The sequence below is a fragment of the Nelumbo lutea genome, chromosome 7, assembly GCF_056320005.1.
Source record: "Nelumbo lutea isolate HS-2025 chromosome 7, American lotus-T2T, whole genome shotgun sequence".
In the NCBI taxonomy this organism is placed as follows: domain Eukaryota; kingdom Viridiplantae; phylum Streptophyta; class Magnoliopsida; order Proteales; family Nelumbonaceae; genus Nelumbo; species Nelumbo lutea.
The window spans coordinates 28,239,284-28,250,236 of NC_142690.1; the positions used below are offsets into that span (position 1 = coordinate 28,239,284).

At 37.5% G+C, this 10,953-nt stretch overlaps 1 protein-coding gene across 2 annotated transcripts; it reads right to left on the reverse strand.

Moving 5' to 3' along the window:
- Positions 1-1,407: 1,407 nt before the first annotated feature.
- LOC148845870 (HhH-GPD base excision DNA repair family protein) lies at positions 1,408-6,377 on the reverse strand. Of its 2 annotated transcripts, none has more exons than XM_088956271.1 (8): positions 5,915-6,377; positions 4,329-5,743; positions 4,137-4,196; positions 3,798-3,914; positions 3,569-3,666; positions 2,726-3,267; positions 2,530-2,636; positions 1,408-1,706 (listed from the first exon to the last, which is right to left on the reverse strand). In XM_088956271.1, the coding sequence occupies exons 2-8, from the start codon at positions 4,785-4,787 to the stop codon at positions 1,629-1,631; spliced, it is 1,461 nt and encodes a 486-aa protein (XP_088812397.1). In that variant the 5' UTR covers positions 4,788-5,743; positions 5,915-6,377; the 3' UTR covers positions 1,408-1,628. The 2 variants fall into 2 exon arrangements, with proteins under 2 accessions (XP_088812397.1, XP_088812398.1); XM_088956272.1 differs by having other exon boundaries at positions 4,329-5,709; positions 5,915-6,366.
- Positions 6,378-10,953: the final 4,576 nt, after the last annotated feature.

Below are 10,953 nucleotides of genomic sequence, written 5' to 3' on the forward strand. Positions count from 1 at the left end.
CAACGTTTGGATGGTTGATAAAAAAACATTAGATAACACTTTAACAGGCTAGTTAATGACAAGTACTGTATTGACACGTTTTGAAAGTTCGGGTATTGAATTATTGCATTTTAAAGTTAGGGACCAAAGTGGCACTAGAAATCCTCGCAAACCTACAAGGACGCATATGGAACAGTAAAAGAAATCCTCCCAGAGAAAAGGGAGGAAACTTAGAGGATTATCAAAAAGCTGTAATCTATCTTGTTAGTCATACGCATGATTAGCAAGCATATCAGCACATCTATAGCAATGAGACAAACCACGTTTTGGAGCTGGTCCAAATATGTAGGGAATTTTAGACCGCACTCCACTGTAAGGCACTCGGCCTTCCAACTATCATTTTGACGAACTTCGAGGGCTGATATTGTTGACAAGGAATCAGATTCGATCACAAGGCTGGAAAAACCCCACTGTAAGGCTTGCTTAGTTCCTTGATGATTTGCCCATTGACAACCCTATTTTTGAGTACTCTTAAATGAAAAAGAAAGAAAAATAAAAAAGTTATTTTGTTTATTTACAGTATATGGCATCATTTATCAAAGGATGCATAAAAGGAGAATGGGTTTTTTTTTTTCTGAAAGGAAACAAAAGATGGCCTTGTCCTTTTTCTGTTCATTCTTCAAGTTGTACTTCTGGAAGGATACAAGTACTTTAATTTCTTTTTCACTTCTAGTTCTACTTCTGGAATTGGATGTGCTTTAATTAAATATAAATTTCCTTCACCAAATTCACTATTAAAGTACTAAAAGACAGATGGCAGTAATTTTGTCTAGTAGAGTTTGAGTTTTTTCCTCATACTTTTGGACATTTTTTTATAAAGGTTTCTGATTTTGTCAATTCAAAAACCCTGTTTGTAATGCAAAAATTGTTCAATATGTATATGTTCAGTATGCTATTTATCTTCATATCCATTTGAACCTTAAATTGTTACTGATGTTTCTTTATCTGAGTTTTCCTAGTATATCCATGTGCAATTTAATTTTCCTGGTATTGACCATTTTATTTACACCATCCATTGAATACCTATATGTTCAGTATGCTATTTATCTTCATATCCATTTGAACCTTAAATTGTTGCTGATGTTTCTTTATGAGTTTTCCTAGTATATCCATGTGCAATTTAATTTTCCTGGTATTGACCATTTTATTTACACCATCCATTGAATACCCTAGTTCTGTCAGACTAAATGCATTCCAAGTAAATTTTTCCCCCATCTGGTATGATTGAAGAATCCATTTACAAGAAACATTACAAGAATAATCAGCAAGTACTTAATGCAATACAAACATATGCACATACCAATAAGAGAATTTTTTAACTGTCCACGACAGGCCATGTAAAAAGATGCCCAGAGTGAACACTCCTGATGATCAATCTCCAATATAACCTCTATGATTAATGGTATCATAAATTATGCAAGTTTCAGACAGATGAAAAGATATACAAGTTCAGCAAAGGCAATGAGAGGAAACAAAACATTCTACAAATTCTGCTTATATATGTGATTAAGCAGAAGTATAGTTGTACATAACAGGAACAGCAATTTACACGCCAGCCCATTGATTCACAGTTCATTAAATCTAGCCTTTCAGATTCTTTTTCCTTTGTGGTTTGTAGGATTCTTGGGCAGTCTACTCTTCTTAAATTTCTGAATCATATTGTAGACCTGCATCATAGGAAAATTAATAAAAAAAATGTATAGAGATTGGTTCCAAGAGAAACTAATATGTTTGGTTATGAATACAATTCTGCTCCAAAGAATTACAATCTGAAGAATGAATTCTGAGTGAAAGGCGATTCTTTTTTGAAGCTAAATTTTTTAGATTCAAAGAATACAGTTTTCATAAATTCAAACTTAAAAGCAATTCTTTAGAATCATAAATTAATTCTCTCAAAGCATGCCAAACACCAAGCTTCTTTAAGTAATTAGTTCTATATGTTCAAGTAAAACATGCAGTTTCTTTGTGCTAGTTTCCAGAAAGGCCAATACAGGACAAAAGCTTATGAAATCATTCAATATATACATGTATATCTTATATAACCTTTCCTCATAATGGATTTTCCTTTCAGGAAAGACTTTAAGGGAATGGTCTTATAGTCAGGTAACTTCCCAAAACAACGTAGGAATCTTCTGTGCAGCAACTCAGTTTGGATCAAATGGGGTCTCCATATTCCCCTGCTCACCCCTTATTCAGGGAAAAACTTTTGGCCCGAAAGACCTTACCACATGTTCAAGATAGACCCTCTTTCATGGACAACCTTTAGATTAAAAACATTAATATATACAGTTTAGTTGAGTGGACAAGAACTTCCAGGAAAATAAAAGGTCATGACCAAATGGAACAATTTCCTACATTTTATTTCAAATCTTAGTCAAATATTGGCTTCTCATTTCATGTAGTTTCCATCTTAGAAGCAATCATGTAGAGAACTGCCTATGGAGCATCAAATCAGATTATTAGGACTTGGGTTGTAATTTATGTCTGTACCTTTCTTACACCAGATGTCAATCCCATGCTTTGAATGGACTTTCCATCCACCAATTTCCATGTCACTGTCTCTTTGTCCATCTTTGGAAAAATGATGTTTTCCCCGCCTAATGGCAAGAAAAAACTTAGAATGGCATATATATACAAAGTGAATCATGAATTATAAGGTCAAGTATACAGGAGTGCACCCACAAACCTTTTAGATGTAAAACCATCAATTCCACGTACATTCTAAGCTGAATGTGGGAGAAAATATGCACATATTCTCCAACAACTTCCCTCAAGGCTATGCTACAGTTTCTTTTGGCATCAAGATTGAAAGACTTCTTCAAGTACTGATCCATTAATTTTCTCCTTGTAATTAAATTTACTTCTCCACCCAGCAGCACAGATGGGAACTCCCAGAGGCCAGCAAGCAATCCTTCTTCCGGCCTCTTGACAAGAAGAAACCCTTTGCTCTTATGATCTCCCTCTTGAATATCTGGGCCTTCAGATATTTCAACAACACAAACAGCTGCAAAATCGCATCTTTTTTCAGCCTTTACAATCTTTGTGGGATAATCTGTAACCTGTATTGATCGACAATTTCTAGAGACTGAAAGTGCATGGCATTGCTCTGAGATGGGGCATGTGGAGCAGCTCGGGCTCGATGGACTGCATATGGTTGCTCCAAGTTCCATTAAAGCTTGGTTGAAATCTCCAGGCCTAAGGGGATCAACTAATTGCCCTGCCAGTTTCCTATGCCAAAGGAAAAGTCCAAAAGATAAAACCTCATACCCGTACCCAAGCTCAGCATAATCACGGGAGTCATACTATATCAAGGTTAATAATAGAAGTGCAGAAGGACCAAGGTAAATAAACAATACTAGAAAGAAGATGAGTTGAGTGGGAAGCTCCACATACAAAAGGAAGCAGAGCTAGTAGGAAGAACTTTCCTCCCCTCTCCCAAAACCAGAAATTGAATTAAAATATGAAGCTCCAATACCAAAAAGGAAATAAACAAAACCTCTAATGAATCTAGGGATATGCAAAAGCTTACCAGAAACTCTTGATGGTTTTCCCCTCCTTTGGATTGGCGGAAATAGCTTTCAGTCTAGCAATCACCCTAACTACATTTCCATCAACCACAGGGACTGTCTGAACAACAAAGCTTGAACTGTTAATGGGGTGATAGATTTTTATTTTTCCTTCCTCTTTCTTAGGAAGGTAGGACTCTAAATTTTGTTAATTGTATAATATGCAACAGAGGAACAGCACAACCTACGCACCTCCTTGAAAGCTATGGAAGCGATTGCTCCAGCGGTGTAATCTCCTATTCCTGGAATCTCCCGAAGAGCAGGGACAGTTTTAGGGAACTCACCTCTTTCAACAATCAGCTTTGCTCCCTAACCAATCAAACTGTATGCAGTTAGAAGGAAATGAAGCCATGTTCAAATGCGAGGAAATGGGGCTCCCCAGCAAGCTGGAGAGTGGTATTTGGTAAACACTTCAGATGACAAATATGAAGTTTAAGCAATAAAGCAAGAAAAGAAAGGGGCACCAGTTGAGTCTATTTCAGCAATTTAATTGGAAATATTTCAAAGCTTCTACATTCTGGCTGAACTGACCTCCAACAGATAGCGAGCCCGTCTGTAGTATCCCAAACCAGCCCACATTTCATTGACTTCCTGCCCACATCAGGAAGAACGTCAGTCGTGAAAAGGGTACATCCCAATCGTCTTGATTCAGCCAAAATAAAGGCTGGCTTCTGTTACTTCTTGGATTAAAACCCGTCCAGAAATTTGAAATGCAAAGAATACCTCTTGAGAAGCCTGAGCGAGATGATAGACAGTGGGCCATTTCTCCATCCAACGGTTGTAGTAGTCAATCACAGAAGCAACCCTAGTTTGCTGGAGCATCACTTCGGAAACCCAGACGGCATAAGCTCGAGTTTCACTTACACCTTGTGCATTATTATCTTCATCGTCTTGATTCTTTCTCCAGGGCAGGACCCTCTGGTTCTCGTAGTACCACTGTAGCAGAGAAGACCTCATCTTTAGGGTTTCCTCTCTGGAGAAATCTTCAATGTCGACCTCTGTGTCGACGTCTCTACCACTTCGTGCTCTCTTCTTGGTGATCTTCTCCTTCTCCCCCAGCGCCATGGAGGATTTGACCGTTGTGTGGTGGAGTGGCCAGACAAAGATCACCGAGAAAGAGTCCCGAAATTCAAATTGTAAGTCTGGCCAACCTTTCGCCGCCAAGTATTGGAGATGTAGCATGGAACAGAGTTTGACTTTGACCTACAAATGGGCTTTTGCCTTCGGCCTAAATTTATGGAGATTTCTTCCCACGAGTCCCAACTGCCAAGCTAGGCTGCACTGGGTTGCAGTTCAAATTTTGCACCTGCTTCAGTTTTGCATCCTTTTGCTCGGAACTCTGAGTTGCGCCTTATGTAAATTTTGTAATTTTTGTCTCATTTGCACTCATTAGCAATATAAATTTTACTCCTCAAAACTGATGCAAAAATTTGCACCACTTATCTCCTACCTCAATTCTCTCTCATGTAAAGTGGGAAGTGGAAATCACACCATCTTGGTAGAGTTCCCTCTTCTTTAATTTCCCTTTGATTCTCCCAATCTCTCTCACTCTTCCCAACGCTGCGGCTTCTGCTTCTCTACTCCTCGCCCCGGCTGTAACAACCATACCGGTGTGGTTGTCCCCAAAGAACACCGTCACCGACACTATAACTGGCGACGAGCTTGCAGTAGACGTGATAGCCCTTCCCTTTGCGTATGGATCAGAGCCTAGCCCAATTGTTGGCGCCCATCACTTCCTCTTCTCGTTTGCCCCAATTCCCCTCTTGACTCATCTAGGGAGCGGTGTCAAGGGAATGATTGGGCTTCAGTCGCAACCGAATTGGGTTACCGTCATAGCTTGCAGCAGCGTTTAATTTCGATCAGAAGTTTGCTATCTGTTTGCCATCGTCAACCTCATCGGACGGAGTTGTTTTCTTTGGCAATGGGCCTTATACGGTGGTTCCAAGCATCGACCTATTGGAGACACTTCAGTTGGAGAAGAATCTTGTACAGTTGGACGTGGGTGCTTCGAAACTGGGGTTCAGTTCTTCACTCTTGACCCAACAAACGACGTGCTCCGACTTCAACCTCCATCCGATTCGCAGAGGCTCCTCAATTTCTCTCTCTGATTTATTAGGATTTGTATTAACAATCCTGCACTGTTTTTTTGGACTAACTACGTGAATTTTAATTTATAGACGTGTGAATGAAATTTTACTTTTTCCATCAAAGGAGATGGATGAGTTCGATAATTCAGAGGCACATTCCCAAATAACAGTATTACACCAAAAAATCTAGGAAACTACGAGAAAGGTAATTGGAAAACTCACTCCGTTCTGCTTGCAATAGTTGACATCCGTCCAGCAGTCCTCCCCTTTGACGACATCAGCAGGCTAGTACCGACTTGGTATGGTCAATGGTGGTGAAGATCGATGATGTTACCACCACCCATCTCGCCCCACACTCCTTCACCGCTTTTCAGCACATTTATCGTCCCTTTGATCACCAGATCCAAAAGCTCTCTCAATTAATTAAGTAAAACTAATTTTCATTTGTTCTGCCTCAGAGCCTCCGAGAAGGACCTCGGGGTTTGCGACTTTATCCCCAATGCAGGGGAAGCAAGGTGGATTACGCTGACGGTTCCATTAATCGTGGCTACAAGAGAATCGTAGTCGATGCGCCATTATCTTCTGAACTCAATAGCAGTCAGCCAGATAGAACCAATTTGGTCGAGTGGGACAGTGTTCGAGCAATATCGTGAGGAAGAAGATGAGCAGTGTTCGGGCATACTATGGAGTTGATGAGACGGTTATTTAATTCTTAAAAGGGTAAAATAGGTATTTTAAAAAAAAAAACTATTTATCTTTTTAACGTTTTTGTCTTGTCATTGATGGAAGGGAGGTATTTGTTAAATTTTTTAAAAATAGAGAATGCGTTTTTGTTAAAATGAAACTATAGAAAATGTTTTTTTTATTGTCAAAAAATTCAAATGAAGATTTTGTATTTTATCCTAAAATTTAAAGTGAATAGTTGGAACTTTTACATCGATTAAATCGATTGATTATGAATGGAAAAGTCAATCGATGGGGAGGTTTTTCGATGTAAACCTTACATTGAAAACAAACATGATAAAATACAGTATGGGAGTGGAGTTTTATATTAGTTAGTATTTACATTGAAAACAAAACCGGTATCAACACCCGATTTTTGCTCAATACTTCATTCGAACTTCTAACTCACATTTGATCAAACTGTTCCAATCTCTTCAAGACTCAAAGAATCCAAATCCTTAAAATTCACCATTGAAGATACCCTTCAAAATAATCCCCAAAATACCCTTCAAATCAAATTACTAAAATAACCTTTAAAACAATCCCCAAAATACCCTTCACACCAAAATACCATTTACACCAAACTATCAAAATACCCTTCAAACAATCCCCAAATACCCTTCACATCGAATTACCAAAACCCTTCATTCCCCAAATTCCCTCACACAAATGACTAAAATACCCCTCGCTCAATTGCTAACAAAAAATATCCTTCCTGAAAATTTATCAAAATACCCTCACATTGATCATCAAAATATCCCTCGTTACCCATCACATCAAAGGCCTGAAGCCAAAGTCCCCCCCATCTTGAATTGCCGAAATTCCCCCCACCTCTAAACCCTGAACAATCCAACGTACTTAAACCCTCCAAAGAATCGCTGATATGATATTTTCCCCGCAAACTCTAAGAGTTCCTAAAACACCCCCTCTAAAAAACCAATCCTCACACCTGAACCCCTTTTAAATCCTCTCAAAACCCCAAATCAATCTAGACCACCCTTGAATACTGTCTTCAAATCTCACCCCTCAGATGGGCACCTTCATAGATTTTCTTGCTCCCCCTCACCATTATAAAGGGAGGGAGCGTTGTTCCCAAGGCAAGGGGCTTTCTCAAATGAAAGAGGGGTTTCTCTCGAACAGAAGAGAGAGACACTTCGGTAAAGAAAAAAGAGAGACGAGATAGGGTTTTTTCTCTACTTAGGCTAATGATTAGGGTAAATCCCTAATCATCTTTTCCGCTTCGGTAAATCCCTTACCTCATCTTTTCTACTTCATCTGAAACCCCAATTCTTACTTAGGTTAATGATTAGGGTTTTCTCTCTATTTAGATATTGTTTGCATCTTACAACTACGTTCTTTGTTTTTTTTTTATCTGTATATTTGTGCCTGTTTTTTGAGTTCCAGTATTCCCTGGCATCTGGGGTTAGTTACCTTGCTCTTTCAGCTATTTAGACCAATTGACTAAGTCTGAAGGTGGGGACTGATTAGATAGAGGGGTGCCTAACCCCTTTCCTCTCTCCCTTTCTCTCTCTCGACTTGCTCAGACCATCCTCATCTAGGTTAGAAAAGCATGAAGTCACCAAAATCCAGCTAATTTTGAAAAAATTAAACTCCGTGAGGCCCATCACTCCTCATTACACATTTGGCGGTGGCGATTCCATCATCTTGGCCATGAAGTGAACTATCGGTTTTTTCAACATTCGCAATGGACAAATGCAAACCAATGGTGGCATTTTACGTCAATTCGCATTTACACCAAAAACAAATGCAGCCTTAAGTATGGCAATAAGTAGAGTATGCATGAAAATTGTCCTTTCTATTCCTTAACCTGTCCAAGCACCATTGATCCCAAACTTGTTTAATTTTTCCTCCTAATTTCCCTAGGTCATCCTGTTCCAAACTACGGGTACAACTTGGGTGGGCCTAACCCATGCCAAGATTGACCTAGTTTGCAATTTTATACAGTCTAGGCTTGGGATTTGGTCCTCAGGCTAGGCCTCAACCCAAAAGTTCAAGCTTTTTAGTGGGTGTTTGGCACCGAAGCATTTCGTTTGTGCTAATGTGTCATGCACATCACATCATCAATTAAACGGAATTGGCAAGAAAATCGCATTTGGCAATCCTAGTTTTGAAAAAAAAAATGATTTTTGTAATGATTAGTTTTGGAATTCAGGAAAGGAGGGGTTTCTTGAAACATCAAATTGATGTTTCTTGAATCACCTTGGTGACATGGCACATTAAAATTTGAAAAAGTTGACTACTTTTTATAGATATCACACAATTATCATTATCAATATATTATAATATTAAGCCAAATCACTTTAAATGCCCAATCAACCTACAACATGTTTTTCAAAAAAAAAAAAAGATAGGCGAAATGAAGCACTATGAATCGGGGCAAACCTTATTCCAACCCGAGCCCACTCGATTATATACACGTATATATGCACTAGTATATGTATATGTGCTTTGCGCGTGACGAATGTGATGATGATGATAGTATATAACTTCACGAGTTGACACATTTGACTCGAAATGTTGAATTTATCTACCACCAAACAGAAAGAAAATCACTTTTGGGTTAGTTTTGAATTTTGTATTTTATTTATATCAGCAATAAAAAGTTAAAAATAATTATTGTTTATTGTGTCTATTTTTTAATATGATTAATATAAAGTATTAAAGATGTGTCCAAATGTTTTTCTAGAGTTTCTATCTTTTTCATATTTTTTTTGTATTTTTATCTTTTTAAAGTTTTATTATTTAATTATGAAATCAATGGTTGGCACATATGATCCAAAAGGTTGAACTATTGACCCACCACCATCAAAACAATTTCATTTTTGGGTTGGTTTTAAATTTTATATTTCATTTCCAATATCAATAAAGTAACTATTATTTGTCACGCTTATTTTTCTTTAATATAATTAAATATATATATATATATATATATATATATATATATATATATGAAAGTGCCTACTTGCTCCTTTTTAGATAAAAACTATTACTAAGTAGTTCTCTCTCTCTCTCACACACAATTCCTGACAGAGTCTAATGAAGATATGCCCTTTAGAGCTAAGGGCATACGTTGTCAGCATTCTAGAGAGACAATCTCTCATCATTTTAATATAGTATTGAAATGTTAGATAATGTATGCCCTTAGCTCCGACCAAATTGATGTATACAAATATTTATGAATAATATAAGTGCATATTGTTTCATGATCACATTTGATATGTTTTTGTGAATTATTCCTTAAATTAAATGCTTATGAGACTCATGTTAGTTTAGAATGTTTATAGCCATTGGATAGACTTTGAGAGTTTATCTTGACAATGCTGACACTAATGTGATGTTGAATTAGTGGAGCAGTTTGTCTCAGCTATTATGGTTGGACCACAAGCACAACTGGTGGATGTTTGGAAGAAACATTGAACTCATACTCATTTGTAGTTATGCCTTGGACCTTGGAGATAGGTGGACAAAATTGGAAAGTTGTAGTTAACCACATAATTGATTATGATACTATAATAGGTTTTGGACTAAAATGTCTTTGTTGTGCCAATCAATAAAATCCATCAAGAGTCAAATATATGTGGGTGATTATAGTGATAGGATTAACCCCTTTGTCTGATAAAGTGAATATCAGGGTTTATATTCTATTTAATGAAAACCTAAAATACTGCTATTGGATTTCAACTCTATTCAAAATCTAATATGCAAAATATATTTATATGTTATATTACTATTTTGTGAAAAATGTTTGCAAAATGTTTTAATCCTGGGACCCATCCGAGCAAAGAGTTTTACATTGTATTTTGCAATTAGGGAAGAAATCCTTCCTTATAAATAGTGTTTTGATGATTATGACCCGAGAAGTTAGGTGTAAGAGACCAGGGCCGATTTACTGATGGGATTCATCTTACATAAACCATGAAGCCCATTGTCCTTGGGTCTTCATAAGGTGGCTGAATCCAAGGAACATTTATATGTAACTTGGCCCTTGGGTAGTAAATTTGGCCTAATCTCTTATAGAAGTGGGTCTGAACCCTTATGGACTTGTGTTGGACTTTTGTAGGTCTCATGCCATACAATGTTTAAGCCTATATGACCTTACAATGCATTGAAAAGTGAGCCATTAAAGAAAGTGGGCCTAAGGCCCATTACTAATATGAATAATTAGGTAGGCACACGACAACTTGACATGGGGCAAATTTGAGTTATGGATATGGGTATGGAGCACCCATTTCTCTGCATTTCCCTTCATTTCCTTATTTTTTTCTTCAAACCAAACATAGTCCAAGTGATATACATCTCTTCCCTCTTCTGTCTTACTTCTATCTCTATTATCCACATACTAATTAGTGCTTGTAAAATGGATCTACATGCTTTGTCTATACTTTGGACTGTTAATTCATCACGAAAAATGAATTCTAAAATTGGCCTGGGTAGAATAGTCTCGGTCTCTAGGTGATCCCTGAATGAAACCATACTAACACCATACATTAACGTGGTGTTTGGTGTTTGGCGTGTTG

Coding starts and splice junctions, on each gene's coding strand:
- LOC148845870 (XM_088956271.1), bottom strand. CDS start 4,787: ATGCTACATCTCCAATACTTGGCGGCGAAAGGTTGGCCAGACTTACAA. Junction 3,915..4,136: donor GGGCTCGCTATCTGTTGGAG/GTCAGTTCAGCC, acceptor TTGATTGGTTAG/GGAGCAAAGCTGATTGTTGA. Junction 1,707..2,529: donor TGACATCTGGTGTAAGAAAG/GTACAGACATAA, acceptor CCTATGATGCAG/GTCTACAATATGATTCAGAA.